Raw genomic sequence first — 16,629 nt, 5'->3', positions numbered from 1 at the left:
GATCAGAGGGTTTTATTTTGTTTTTGTTTCTTCTCGATCTATCTATTCGTCAAAAACGAAAGGTGGTTATTCAACTGAATGATGTCGGGTGATTAGCCGATTGATCGGCCATATTCTAAACAAGCTATTTAGTCCGCTTTATGATTCTAACCTTAAAAATGACAAAGTTTCCCAACCTTTCAAAATGTTTTTTAACCCCTCGGGGTTGAATTTATAAAAGAATTCCTATCTTAGTAAGCATCTACATCCTAAAAGGAAAGGTTATGAAAAATTTGAAGACTTCTAGCATTTGTAGTTTCTGAGATTTCGTGATACGTGAGTCAGTAAACTTCCGCTTTGATATAGATTTTATAAGCAGCTGAAAGTCTTCTATGTTTTTCATTCGCACTCATTCCAGCTTAAAACCATTCATCAGATGTTCACAAAGGAATACCATTGCGTATTCTACACTAAAAAGTCTTCAAACAAACCTAATGATGATGGACACAATTTCTACCAAACGCAACACCATCAAACCGTATCATCCGTAAGAAAATCTATTTGACTGCGCAAGAGTAATGTCGCAACAGTTATGTGTCATCTGTGTAACTGTTGGCTTAATAATTGCAAGCGTCTTGATCGTGGGAAGCCATCTTTGGGAAGACATGGGGGACAATGTCAACAGAATCTCAAGTATTCAGCTCTTTATCTTACGCTAAGTGGCTGGGATTTTAGGTGCACTGGATTTTACTTCGATGTTATACACTATTATGTATGTCAAATTTGTTTTCGAATTCACGTTTCGATCATAAATTATTATCACGTGCTTGGTTAAGGAAAACATCGTGAACCCGCATTCCCGAGAAATGCATTTTTGGAGGTATGTGACGTAACTTGTATTGGGCTGGTTTTCCCTTCGCAGGTTGGAAGGTCAGACAGGCAGTCGCTTCTGTAAAAAACCAGACCTGTCAAATTTTCAGGTTAGGTAAGCGCACCCTGTAAAAAATGGGAATGGGAGTGCATTGACCCTGTTAAAAATGGGATAATGCTAGGTGTTAGTAACATAGTACCGAGTGACACTGAAACAATGTCAAAACTGTCGTTTTTCGTAAACATTTGCAACTTGGCTAAGATAGGAGCAGGACAGACAGATAAGAATATATATTATGTTCCGTAATACTGAATTATCACATTTACCCTTTCGGTTTATTTTTTTTAAATTTCATACAAAAATAGAACTCTTCCAGAAACCCTCTTACATAAACTCACGCCTATTTCCCACCGGAGTACATGCTGACACTTCTCTCGCTTCCTCCACATTCATCAATCGTTTCATACACGCACACCGGTTCAGAGTAGTTTGCACTAACTTATTAGCCGATGTAAAATTTTTAGACGATTGTTTTAGATTTCTGCTTAAAATTGACGTGTATTCCATAAATGTTATGCCTGTCGATTACCCGCCCCTTTCTTTTTCAACGAATGAGAATATGACAGGTGGGTTGTTCTTCTTTTTTATCGACAATGATCTGTCCTTCGTTCTGCTTCTGATAAGTTATGTTTTAGAATTTTATTTAATGTTTTGATTGTCCAAAAATATAGTTATCTTATTATACTCAAAATACAAGCAAAATACTAATTGGTTCCTCAATTAGTTATTAACGTAGCTTGATCGTTTTTCACAAAATTATGTGATAGAGTGGTAAATTGAAATGCTGTCTCCGATGAAAAGGGCCACTCTGTCACAATATTTTTTGGAATGCGCCTGCAATGAAAAGTATGTTACCAAGATAAAGAGAACCACTAAATAGTCCTCTACAGACACATCTTTATATGATGTTTTAAAATATTTATTGGCCCCGATTCCTGCAGACATCTCTTAATTTTACTTTAAGTTATACCTGTCATTTTCTTATCCGCCGAAAAGGAAAGGGACGGATGATTGACAGCTCTTAATTTTAGGAAGAATGAGTAAATAAATGAATAACCCGGGCGAATTTTTAGACGGTTGTTTTAGATTTGTGCTTAAAATTGACGTGTGTTCCATTAATTTTATGCTTGTCGATTACCCGTCCCTTTCCTTTTCGGCGGATAAGAAAATGACAGATATAACTTAAAATAAAATTAGATGGTATTTACAGGAATTAGCACCATTGCCGTTATAATTTTAAAGATGTTAAATCCGATAAATCGAGAAAATGTCTTTTTATTGTCGATAAAAAAGAAGAACGACCCAGGTATAACTTAAAATTAGATTTGATTAGATGGCGTATGCAGGAATTAGCACCAAATTAATACAATAAATGATGTGATTTTTGAGGTCTATAATGACATGTGTAAATAGCTACAATATGTAGACTAATAATAGTAACAATATACTTTCATACAAAGTGTTAGTTCCAAGTGACATTAAAAAGTTTCTACGACGCAACCCGGACAAATGCAAGTTGCACTTACAAGTGCATTGACTCAGTACTGGCCGACTGACATAGATTCCGTCTCTTTCACACACCTAACATACACATACATCTATCTCCTTCCCCCGTACAAGTTTTTATACGACACTTTTCCCGCCATAAAAGTTGAGGACTAGTTTCGAAATGTATAGGAACTTCGATTCTGTGGATACCGAACCTAAATTCTACAAGTTTTTAGGTCTCTAGTAGGTGCGTGTAGAGTAATTTTGATTGATTGCGTTTCAACGAAGCTTGAATGTTATTTTTTCTATGAAAACGTTTTCTTTTCTTAACTTGATAGACCAAGTAAGAAGACAAAGAAGACATACGAAAAATATTCATGATGCGGGTAGAGTTGGAAGAAGAGGCATGAGCAATATAATGTACCCATTTTAGGACTCTGTCGCACTAACATATTTGACATTTAGTGAGACTTACAGTTCAATTTGTCAAAAAAGTTATTGTGACATGGTACCAAAGTGTATACATATTAATGCTCGTGACCGTAAATACCGCGATCAAATCCAGGATGTTTTAAAGAACCGCCAGGTCTATAGTACTCTCTCTAAACTACTACTCTAACCCAACGAGCGTGTATGAAGACGGAATTCCGTGGTCTCTGCCTACCCCAACGGGAAATAGGCGTGGTCTTATGTATCTATATGATAGACCAATACATTATAATCATCTTAGGAATTAGAATCAATTTTTTTTCTAAGTAATTTCTTGTTCAAGTAAAAAAGGTATCATTTGTATCTCTGCCCACCCCTTGAGGGGTCACGGGCGCGTACTTACGTTGTATAAACACTTACTTACCTAATACTAAATACAAGTATTTTAAGCAATTCAAGATTTATAATTCCCGTTACTTAGACTTCCGTCCTAAAAATAATCCATTCAATTTGTTTACAGAGATTTACAATTTATCACGCCGAGATAAAGTCGCTAATTGTCCAAGCGTTACATTCGAAATAACTTAAATTACACACAGATCAATAAAATTACTTGTGATTATTTCACACGTTCTCAATTTAAAAGTATTTAAAAATAAAACATACTTCTTAAGTCATGTGAAAGCATCCGAGTCAAGATTAAAAAGTATTTAACTCTTATTTGAAGTTAATAACTAATAAACGCCATTAAAGTTCGTTGTAACGGCTTTTCGAATATGAATTGAAAAAATACTGTTTATATGTACTTACTTATTTATAATCGCCGCCGTGAATAACATCGATAATTATAGCTGCACAATATAAGTTATTTTTATTGTAAAGTAATACTATTCTAAATATGTATAAATGAAAACCTTACGTGGTAAACCCAACGTACATTTTAATTATTTATAAATGTTATGATCGAGCTGGAATCACAATTTCAAACATAGAATACTTTAAGTGTTTTATAGTACACATTTTTGGAGCAGTCATTCCTCCATTGTACCACAAAAAGTTCTTTTCGGTACTGATTCTAATCGTTTCAACGTAGTTTTATTTTGCAAGTTTCACTTTCCTAGCATTGTCGGACTTTTATCGAAAGTAAAGATTACGCTGTCGTTTTGTAGAAAATGTCGATGAAAATGGAAAGATCAAATCTTTATAAATGGAATAGATATAAGTAATGTTTTGTTGTATTTATTTTTATTTTATTATGATGCATGTTTGTATGTTTACAAGTCAACAAATTGTGAGAAAACAATTTAAAAATAAGTTTCTATCATTTAAACTCATACTACGTAAGCTCAAGCCCGTCTCTAATAATAAAATCAGAACCAAACCTGCAGCCACTTTTGATACAAATTAGTAAAATATGTATGTACAAGGCTGTATAGCTTCTATTATCTGTTAAGGTAGTTACTTACTTACTTTTTTCATCTTGTATCAGAATTTAAATTCAGAACGGGAATTAAATCACGCGGGAATCAAAACAAAACAACAATAAAATACTTATTTAGTTCTGAATTCAAATTCCAAGGATTCGTTTATATTCGGAAATGCGATGATTGGCGAGGGACATTAAGAATATAGAAGCACTGTACTATTTTCCTATGTCTTCCTAATTAATAGTTACTCAGAACGTCTTCACCATAGTCTATAAGTATGTCAGTATGTCCACTTGTATGGAACAGGAACGAACAGTATAGGTACTCGGAAAGCAGCACGGAAGCTATTCGTCCGTGGTTCGCATAAAGATTCGCTTAGATTTGTGTCACATAGCTTCATACCAGTGTTGGTTTACTGACACTTATATTAGGCTGTGGATTTTTTACGCGGGTTGAATTATAATTATGGGGTTTAGTTTCTGTACAGCCAGCGTCCTGTTGAGATTAATTCTTTGAACGTTCTATGTTTAGTGACGAAATTGGCAAAACAATGGGTTTACAACTTAGCCATTTCTTGAGGCGGGCAGTAATAAATAATTGTATGCCGGGTGCCTCCTATTTAGACATTTTAAAAAGAATAATTTCTTATAAATTCTCGAAAAATAGTACAATCATAATCTTGGCCGGTAGGAGAGGTAACGCGAACAAAGATCTACTTTCCCATTATATTTCCTTACTTAACAGCCTACCGAATGTAGAACAAGTGATTTTGTTTGCATTGCCTTTCAGCCAAAGTCAGCTTAATTCCGAAAATAAGTTTAGGCATGATCTAAACCTGACATTGCATACTTTAGTATGCGAATATTATAATAAATTTCAGTTCATTGATACGAATTCCTATGTTAGGAATTTTTATTTGACCAAAGATAGATATTACTATCTATGTAACTTTTACAAAAGACAAATAGCGAAGTCGCTATCCTTTTTTTTTACATTAGAATCAGCCAATTCGTTGGCTTTTAACGCGTCTGCTCCTATTGAGCAGCCTATTTTTATTTCTGACATTTGTAATTTAAATTAAATTTAATGACAACAGAGAAAAACTTTGGCTGTAGTAAGTTAAATGAGGACATATTAAATATAAAATGCAATAAGAAAAATACAAATGTAATCAACCTGGTACACCAAAACATACAAGGAATATTGGGCAAGGAACTTGAAATTGAACTTTTTTTAAACAGTAATTGTGTTGATATTATGTGCGTAACTGAACATTGGCTAAAAAAACATGAGTTCGTTTGCTTCAATAATCACCAGGTTGCCAGCTCGTACAGCAGGGAGACGGCTATCCGTGGCGGTTCATTAATATTAGTACGTAATTGTTTAAAATATAAGGAACGAACGGATATTGTAAGTCTCTCAGTTGAGCGAACTGTTGAGCTAGCCTGTATTGAACTCAGCCGGCTTATTGTATTGAGCGTATACAGACCCCCCGCTTCATCTTATGATCTATTTGAGAAAGTTATTGATGAAGCTTTATGCAAATTATGTAATAAAAGCAAACATGTTATCGTCTGCGGTGATTTTAATATTGATATTCTGGAAAATTGCTCATTAAGTACTACATTCAAATCTTTATTTCTGTGTTATAATCTTGTAAATCTTTTTTCAGAACCAACCCGAATCACGTCACAGTCCGCGAAATGTATCGATAATATTTTTAGTAACTTAGAACCTTGTGATAAATTAATAATTAATAAATTAAAGTCAGATCACTGTGGTCAACAAATATCTTTCAACTTATTTGTTGACCGCTCACTGAAAAAGGATGTTACATGCAATCCCATATCAAGTAGTCGTTTAGAACAATTCAAAGATAATATGTCAAACAAATTACCAGAACTTCCTTACTGTGATGACCCAAATTTGTTATATAACTCCCTATTTAATCTAACAAAATCGGAATTTAATAAAGTATTTAAGGCAAAAACAATTAAGAAAGCAGACACACCAATTTTTAGTGACTGGGCGACGGTAGGAATTTATAAGAGTAGAAACAGGTTGTATGAACTTTACGAAGAAAGAACATACAATCATAGCGTAGCTTTTCACGACTATGTAAAACAGTATTCAAAAGTTTTCAAACGTGTTTGCGTTACCGCGAAGGCAATGTTTGTTAGTAGTAAAATTAAAGGTAGCTCAGATATTATTAAAATGACTTGGAAAGTTATTAATAGCGAAACTGGGAAAGTCAAAGCACGCGATCTCGAGTATCAATTACAAATTGACGGTAAACTACTCACAAATGATAAGCAAGTTGCTGAAGCTTTTGAAAAATTCTTTACTGACATTCCATTTTCGACTACCAAGGACTTGAAGTCATCTCCTGCACTCGCTCATTCACTTGTAAGGGAGCACATAGATACGTCCAAAGTAGATAAACTAACATTTACACACGTGAGTCCTAGGGACGTCTTAAGAGCTTTTAAATCTTTAGAAATCAAAAAGACTGCAGATCTTCATGGTCTCTCTGTTAAAGTCATTAACTCCGTGATTGATTGCATAGCTCCCTATCTATCATGTATATTTAATAAATGTGTAGACAATGGTGTGTTTCCAGATTTAATGAAGCACAGTAAAGTCATTCCATTGTTTAAAGCTGGTAGTACTTCTGACCCTACTAATTTTAGACCAATATCTATACTACCCACGCTTAGTAAAATATTTGAAAAAATTTTATTACTGCAATTACTTCAACATTTCAATTTAAACAATTTAATGTCTAATAAACAATTTGGTTTCACAAAGGGTCGCTCAACAACCGATGCTGGTGTTGAGTTAATAAATCATGTTTTTCAGGCTTGGGAGGAGTCCAAAGATGCTATTGGTGTCTTTTGCGACCTTTCCAAAGCCTTCGATTGCGTTTGTCATGATATTTTGATCGCGAAACTTCGTCACTATGGAATAACTGATAATGCCATCGCTCTTTTGGAGTCGTACCTTAGTGGCCGCGTTCAGAGGGTTGATGTGCATGGCTCCAGATCGTGTGGATCTAACGTCACTATAGACATCCCGCAGGGCTCAATTCTAGGTCCATTTCTATTCCTAGTTTACATAAACGACTTACCTAGTCTTGTAAAACATGAGGTGGTGCTGTTTGCAGATGATACCTCCTTACTTTTTAAAGTAAAGAGACGACAAGATTCCTTTGACGATGTAAACAACGCCATTTCAGAGGTAGTGGATTGGTTTACTGTAAACAACCTGCTACTTAATGAAAATAAAACAAAATATGTTTATTTTACGTTATCGAATGTTAGTAGGCCGCTCGATTCTATTATTGTAAAAAATAAGGAATTGGACCTCACGGATACTGCTGTATTTTTGGGAATTACTTTGGACGCTAAGTTGCAATGGAGTCCTCATATTGATAAGTTGTCCAAAAGGCTCAGCTCAGCAGCATTCGCGGTCAAAAAAATTCGTTTAATAACCGATGTAGAAACCGCGCGATTAGTTTATTTTGCCTACTTCCACAGTCTAATGTCGTACGGCATTTTGCTGTGGGGTCATGCTGCAGATATGAACAGCATTTTTGTTCTGCAAAAGCGAGCCATTCGGGCGATTTACAAATTGGGACCCAAGATGTCACTTAGAAATAAATTTAAAGAAATTAATATTTTAACTTTGGCATCACAATATATCTTTGAAAACTTAATATATGTAAAAAAACATATAGGATTATTTGCAAAAAATAGCGATCGGCACATTGTTAATACCAGGAATAAAAATAAACTTGCTTTACAAGTCAGTCGATTACATAAGATTACTAAATCTTTTAAGGGGCAATGTATACGTTTTTACAATAAGATTCCCATTGACATTCAGAATTTGCCTTTCAACTGTTTTAAGACAGTAGTTAAACAAAAACTTTACAAAAAAGGTTATTATAAAGTTAGTGATTATTTAGAAGATATGAATGCATGGGATTAACTGTCTGAGAACTGATATTAGGCAGCTAAATTACTCAATTGTATACCAATATTTTATGTTTATTTTTATTTTTTTAAAGAACGTCTAGGGCCCTGTGCCGAGGTTTTTCTTGCAGCTTCTTTTCCCCGGCTATACAGGTTGTGAGAAGCTGCAGTAGTTTTAGGCGGATAAGACGTTCGTTATGTAAAATTGAAGATTCAAAGTGTAACTATGTTACCTACTGAATAAAGATATTTTTGAATTTTTTGAATTTTGAATTTTGAATTTTGTTCATCCCGATAGGGCTAGCAGGCGTGATGTTAAGAGTCCGCTTGACTTCGTAATCTTATTTTATCGTATGGATTATGAGATGAATGACCGACTTGGCTGTACATATTCAATATTCTTTATTTGCATACTATGATGGTGTACAAGTTTGTAAGTTACATGAGTTTCACATCATAGACCCTTTCGGGCACAACAAAATAGAAGTTTAAAAAGAGAAGGAAGCTTTTCAAATAGTAACATCAATATCATTAAGGTATTCACTAGTACTAGTAGTAACATTTTATTTCTTTTATTTTTTTAATACAGATTTTGTCACTTTTTTCTTCTTTTAATATGTTAGGCAGTTTAGTATAAATAGTCTACATATTTCTATAGGTAAATAGTAGCCGATACCGACGGCTTAGTGCGTCTTGCGAATGGATTATCTTACTTTCGGACAATCGGGTGATCAGCCAGCAATTTCCTAACTAAACTAGGGATCACAAAGTTATTTTCGTGATATGACCCCACGCTCAACCGCTGAACCACGTAGACTGTAAATTATCTCCGTAATAATAGAATAAAAACTCATAATTTACAATAATAGTAAGTAAAAAGTGACTTGCGCAGCGGAAACAATTTTCTATTAAACTTTTCAAAGCAGACTGGCGTGAAATTGTTTTTCTAACAATTTAAGACCATTTATTTATTATACAGTGAGTACAATATGATTATTATACAATGAGAGACTTTGCAGGCCATGTCTCCCAAAAATATATAGATAGCTCTGTATATGTTTAACGTGATAATTACCTATTTTCTCATTGCTCGGGTACATAAGTATCCAAAACTATAAAGTACTATATAATATACTAATAAATAAAAAAATCAATTTTTTTTATTTGCTCATAAAACATGGTACAACAAAGGTTTTACAATAAATGTGAGAATCTCATGTTTTGCCGCAATTTGGCATACAAAAATTATATACCAAGCTAACGCAAAATAATAGTCAATATAACCAAAATTTAAATAGGTACATTACATTAGTTTTACTAATACAATATATTGCTATTACTAATATAATATAGTATTATACTCTGTCATTAGACATAGGCAATAGGCATATATATTTCGAGAATTATGTTGCTACCTACCTCTATATTGATTCTCTTTATTTTAAGCAGAATAATAATGGTTGGTAGATGTGTTGTGCGTGGGTGTGATAACAAGGGTCATCATTTATACCCAAGAATAAAGATACAAGATCTGAAGAGGAGAAGAAGTCTGTTATCCATGAAATTAGAAGGCTAAACGAAAGCAACATAGTACAGTCATGAGCAATATCATGTACCCACTTTAGAACCCTGTCGCACTATCACATTTGACATTTAATGAGACTTACGGTTGAACTTGTCAAAAAAGTTAATGTGACATGGTTTCAAAGTGTACTATTACTACTCGTGATAGTGTAATATTACTACTCGTGACTGTACAGCGCCATCTATTATTTTTTTTGGGAACGTAGCCTGGAAAGTCCTTCGTTGATAAAAGTAACATCATTTTCACTTACGAAAGTGATGTAAGTAGATTAAAAGTGGACCAATGCCTATGGGAATATATTGCAACGCCGAACAATTGTGGGTAGTTTACAATCGCCTTATGACTTGGTTTTTTCTCACAATTATAAGATTCAGTATTATAGAGTGGCTTTAGGTCGTTAGGTAACGAGTATGGCTGTACTTTGCTAGAATTTACTGAGAGAGAAAAAGTACTTAATAAAAAAGATTTTCAAACACTAATCGGTGATATCCCGCACCCCTCGCCCCGCGGCCCGTGCTAACCACGTGTCATGGCATTATGCTGAGGTCCAAGGGTCATCCCGCCGCACCCTAACCTACTATTACACTATGGTATCCAAGTTAAATGTGATAAACCTACAAGAATAGGGAAACATCATTAGGCTTAACAAGCATTATGCTAAGTAAAACAGTATGACCAGTGACCATTATGCCAAAAGACGATTATGACTAAAAAAATATGCCTTACAGGTTATGCCTAATTAAAATAGGACAAACAACATTATGCGAAAAAAAAGGGTCCCATTCTTCAACCTTAGCTCGAATTTACTCTACTTTGGTATGACGTTATTATTTTCGTATTACTATGTTGCTCGATTCCAGTCAGTAAAGTCCTCAAGTCGAGGGCATAAATGTCAACTTAAAATACCATAAAGCTCAGCTGAGGCCGAGTCGAGTGGAGAAAGAGTCAAGTGAACATCTTTAGAAATTCATCTATTTATTTATGGTCTTATGTCATTTAGTGTGAAAGGGAAATATCAGCTCATGCGACCTTGTACAAGTTTAACTTTCTACACATCTGGGTTAACGTAACGATTCGAGTTACGAAATCGATTTGGTCTGGACCTCCGAGTCGGTGCATTTTTTCAGGCTTTCTAGGTCGGCCTTTGTATCGATAACGTTTCGATTAATCGATTTGAAATTATATCGTGAAGTTGTGATTTTATGACGATTTTGTTTGTTTTTTCTGTACAAACTTACTTATGTAACTTTTTCATTTGTTTTAATAGACAGACACTACATTTGGTTTTGGTTTTTATTTTTCGAACACAATTTGGTCTTAAATTATTCAAAAAGATAGTTTTTATTAAAATCGTGTTTATTATTTTTGTTTCAGATATAAATAATGATGAAACAATAGAAGTATCAAGAATAAAAAGAGAAAATGTCCCGGAAAACAGGGGTGAGCAACCATTATTTAATTAACTTTTTTTTCTGAATCTTCTGTAAAAATGTCTACTGCCTTGCTTGAATGAAATCTTTACCTTTATTGAGACTATTATATTGTTCGTAATAATCTTTAAACATACAAAAATATTCTTTATGCAATGCTAATATCTCTTTTTAACTATCTTTTTCAAAATCTATTAGCGAATGTACATTACGAATTAAATTGCCTGGAGTGATGCCATTTAGTTGAAAATTATACAGTCTTACATATGTCTAAGTATGTGAGTACGTAGAATTAGAAAATCAAAATGTATTTCCTAAGGCTAAAAGGGTCATTGACCTTTACTTTGAGCACATAGGGTCAAAAATTACACGTAAGTTTTTCGCAACATTTCAACTAAATGTCACGACCTCTAAATTCGAAACAGCTGTACAGTTAGTGCTAACAAAATTCTATCTATTAGCATCTTATTCGTATTCTATTATTGCATTATTAATTGTATGTTTTTTTCTTTCTCTTTCAAATCTAATCCGGTCGTGGCCGTCAATGGACTTTGTAAAATAACGCACCTCCGACGAAATCCTATCCACGACTCGACCCGACTTGCAAACGACAGACTTGACAGTACTCCTAGTAAACGACAAGCGAAACGACTACAATACGAAGATTGGAAGATACCATAGCGTCAAACCGCTCATAGGACTGCTGACGTCAACAGCGCGGACGTTCATCCAAGATGGCGTCACCACGGAGTTTGCCACGCAAATCCTTGGCACCACTCTTGACAACGGACGCATATACGCACAACTCCTCACCAAATCTTCCCTCGTACTCTACAATAAGCCTTCGAATCTAGACGATCCTGTAGTAGTCAAACCCACTCGCATACATTCCAATTTCGATGGAGAATGGAACGTCAAGCAAGATCTAGGCTTCATTGACCCTGAGAAATTCGTGCTTAAGAACACAGATTATCTAGCTCCCAGCAAAATGGAAATTGTATACGCTAGCAAGCCTGTACAAGACAATGTTAAGTACTGGAGTCCTCCTACTTCACCTGATAATCAGGACAATCAAATCATTGAAGAACCTACTGGTCGTAGAGTGCAACAGTACAATGAGATTCCTAGATACCAACACAATGAAGCCCTGAACTTCCTCGACGGACCCATTGAAAATGAAAAGAAACTAGAACTAGTTGTTAAGCCTACCATTTTAGAAAATGTTAACACCTTGCACAGACAAAGTAAAGCGTTCGAACCGGTAACTGAACAAAAAGATTCTCATGTAAGTGATGATACATTGAAAGAATCTAATGTTGTTAAAGTAAAACCCAATCTAGATTTACCGACGTTCACAATTAAGAACGAATTCTCGCCAATATTTTATTATATTGACAATGTTGAAACGCGTAGCGCTCAGCTACAAGCGGGCCAACAAACGAAACTACCGAAAAAGTTGTTTGGGCAAAAGAGCGAACCCAGACCAAAGAAAACCTTTACTTACGCGGGCTTCGCTGACTTCACGACTGTTGTCGGGGATACTGTTATCATTTTCACACCCAATACTGAAACCAGTCGTCCTCAAAGCCCTGATGAAGTTAACGTATTCCCTTCAGCTAGACCTGCAGATAAAATGAATTCCAAAATAACGTTCCTTGCTGCTGATATTCCCGTTGCAACTGCCACTTATAAAGCTCACGAAGATACGCAATCTACTAAACTGACAACCCCCAGTAGTGATGAAAATAGGTCCCAAAAAGCTCTTTACAATGACGAGGAAAGCCTTAAAAAAGTCCTTTATGAAGTTGATAAAATGCCTGATTCTATTAGCGTCCAATACAATAACGGATTTGATTTTAACTTAGACGTAATTCAACCATCCGAACCTGCTGCAGTTACTACAGAAAGTACGCGTTTTACTGATAATTTAGAAGTCATACCAATCAAAGACGATAATTCACAAGCTACCGAACCACTGAATACTTTACGACCTTCGGCGACCATTATTGAGGAATTTACGGAATCTGTAGTAACAGAAAGCGGTGATATGGCTGATATATTTACCAATTCTGAAGAAGAGACTGAAAACACTGCCGCTGAGGTAACTGATAAAGACGAAGAAGAAGATGAAGAAACGACAACTGAAATGGCACCTGAAGTAATTTCTACAACGGAAAGTGGTCACAGTGAGGAATCATTTGAAGACATTGAAGTTACCACTGAATCTAAACACGATGTTCCCGAAGAAATCTCATGTACAGATGGTGTTATAGCTCTGTCAACAATGACTACCGAATACAAGACTTTGACTTACTTGACAACCTATTTCATTCCATTAGAAAAGACTGAAACAACTACGTCTGTTAAGTCTAATGTTGTTGTAGAAAGTAATGTTGGATACCTGACCAATCTTGCATGCAGAACTGATTTCGAGATTGAGCCTACAGCTGTAATATCTGTAGACGTGAAATCATCTGTTCATAGCAGTTTAGAGCAACCTGAGATTTCCTCTGAAGAGTCGGTAATTAAGCCTCCACCTGCTGAAATTTCTACTGAAAGTCCACCAAAGACAACGCCACAACAAGAACCTACTACGACAACTGAAGAGAAGCGTACGTCTAGTGAAGATGAAACTAGTGTTGAAGATTCCAAAGAAATTGTCGAAGAAAAAGAACCCACAACAACTACTACTTCTACAACTACAACCGAACGTATTGAAATATCTGTTAGCACAGAAAAATCTACAACGCCTGTTGAGAAAACTACACCACAGGACGAAGAAGTTTCAAGCGAAGAAAACGAAATTGACTTAATATACAAGACACTATACACTACCTACACATACTTCACAACGTTCTTTGGTGACCAAACTTCTAGTGTAGCTAGTCATAAATCTGTCGTAACCAACATAATAACATCTACAATTGATCTTTCTAAATTAGACCCTTCATTGCTTGGAGCGTTTGATGACGATGAAATTGCGCCTACGAGCGTTGGCATCGGTCGTCCCACGGAAACATTCGCAATCAACAGTATCATTGACCTGGTTAAGAATAAAGACGTAATTGAATCAGTTGAAAGTGATGCGACTTACAGTTCCCAAACTCCCACACCTTCTTTAGGAGATGATGTTATTGCTAGTATTAAACCTGATGCTGTTAAAACGTACTTCACAACTTACACCTTCTTTACTACAATTTACGTTGGATCAGATGCTAATGTGTGTAGCCGAAGTGAGGTGTATACCAATTATGTAGGTCCAGATGAGCTGATACCTACTAAGACTAATCCTTTGGCTGCTGAGAGTACTCGAGCTCAATTTGACTTTAGGAACTGCAAACAAGTGAAAAGAGAACCACCCGCAAACCCCGAAGAGAACTCGTCAGTTGAAACCAGTGTAAGCATGGAACAGAAAGAGCCTGAAGATATTAAAAAAGAAGTGAGTCCAACACCGTCTGGTCCTCTTGAAGTTGATATGTTATTCAGCGTGGAATCTAACCCTGTAGAGTCTGAAAACTCATACGTCACTGACGTAAAATCTTCATCTTCTAAAGGCGAAAGAAAGTACTTAGACAATAACAATGTGCTTGATGATCAAATTAGTTCGGAAAGTAACATCGATGAAATCATGCCATCTCCTACACTTCTTTTGCAGACAAGTTACACCACATTCACTTACTTCACTACAATGTATATTGGCAAGGACGCTAGTAAAGTTAAGAGTCGTCTTGAGACAATAACCAATGTAGTTACAGAAACTATTATGCCTAAGAAAGAACTTGAAGAAGAAAGTACCTTGCCTATTACTTATTATACAACGTTCACGTACTGGACTACTCTGTACAAAGACAAATCTACAACTATCACCAGTCGCGAAGAAATTGTCTCCAATGTGGTTACACCTTCAGTTCAAGCTGTGCCAACAGCCAGTCCTATTGACACGACACCTATTGATATTGACAGCGTATTACCACCAAAGGATTTAGAAGTTGAATTGAAACCTTCAATAGTCGATGACAGTCTAGAACATGATGACGGCAAGGCAACATTCTATACAACTTACACTTATTTTACAACTTATTACGCAGGAAACACGTCTCAAGTTAGAAGTAGCTTGGAGACAGTTACAAACATAGTTGATAATACCAAGGCTGTCGAAGATAATCAACTTGGTCGTAAAGTACCTACTGGTGCAGCTGACAAAAATCTTATTCAAGATAACGGTGAGAAACCAGCCATAACTCCAACAGTCGTAAAGGAAGAAATTAAGCCAACCAAACTACCAGAAGCTTCTGCATCTCCCACTGTTCTTGTTGGCACTTATATTGACAATCTGTTTGCTGAGGTAAAATCTGGTGATGGGTCTACGACTCCAGTGCCAGATGGAGACAAAAAGATTCTGTTCTCTCAAGTAGCAATAATTTCTGGGGATTCGACTGTGGTTACAAGTGATAATAAGACATTGGACTCTGAAACAACCACTTCTTCTTCCTCTACAACTTCTGAAAATTCTCTGATTAGCCCAACACCAGAAGTTATTGAAAGTTCGGTAGGTGAACCCGAAAGTACAACTGAAACTAAACAGGAAGAAGAAGATGAAGATGATGGAAACACTAGGAAAAAGAGTCGGTTAACGTACACAACAAAGAAACCATCATTCACGCCTGTTATTATACCTTTTGCCTCACGAAACAGGCCTACATTTAGTCCAAAACGAGTACCACTACTAAGCAGTGCAACCACAATTACTCGCCAAGATTTCACTCCCACTATAACAGCTACGCCAACTTTGAAGTCTGTTAGGCCTTCAGGTTTTGGTGGAAATAGAAAACAATCAGTTTTTCCAGGCTCGTCTGCTCCTGGAAGAAGGTTCTCTGGACGAAATACTGCAAGTGTATCTGGAAATGTACCGTCAGCTTCAAGAGCGGGTGGTTTTAACAGAGGTTCAATCCAGCCTACGTCTAGAAGGACAGGTTTCCGATCCAGCTCTATAAGAAGCAATAGTTTAGATTTCGCTAGTAGGTCAGCAGTGCCTAGAATACGTCCAACAGTTACATCTAGACTTAGAGGAGGAAGGCAGTCAGCTTCCGTATCATTAGCACCACAAGACCAAAATGAGTCTGAGACATCCGTGACTCAACAGGATGAGAACCCTACTGAGCCTTTAGACGATGTAACTGAAGCACCTATTAAAACTACGAACAATCCTCTGTTGAGATTCAGAAGGCCGCCTGTTGCCAGGCAACCAGGTACTGCTATAACACCACGATCAACTACACCAAATCCAAGAAGAACTCCGGCAACTCGCGGACGTATTACCACGACTACTAGACGAAGCACTACTCGTACGACAACTAATCCTCTTCTATCATTAAGAAGACAGAGA

General features: G+C 36.0%; 1 protein-coding gene across 1 annotated transcript in view; it reads left to right on the top strand.

Annotated features, from left to right (window-relative positions):
- The window catches only part of LOC126377954 (uncharacterized), a 144,136-nt gene that overhangs the window by 104,749 nt on the left and 22,758 nt on the right, over positions 1-16,629 (top strand). The window contains exon 2 of the mRNA XM_050025989.1: positions 11,188-11,253. Within this exon, the coding sequence (XP_049881946.1) occupies positions 11,188-11,253 (66 nt within the window). The remainder of the gene's footprint in view (positions 1-11,187; positions 11,254-16,629) is intronic.

This window comes from Pectinophora gossypiella, chromosome 24 (genome assembly GCF_024362695.1).
Source record: "Pectinophora gossypiella chromosome 24, ilPecGoss1.1, whole genome shotgun sequence".
Classification (NCBI taxonomy): domain Eukaryota; kingdom Metazoa; phylum Arthropoda; class Insecta; order Lepidoptera; family Gelechiidae; genus Pectinophora; species Pectinophora gossypiella.
This window is presented reverse-complemented; position numbering and strand designations above follow the sequence as displayed.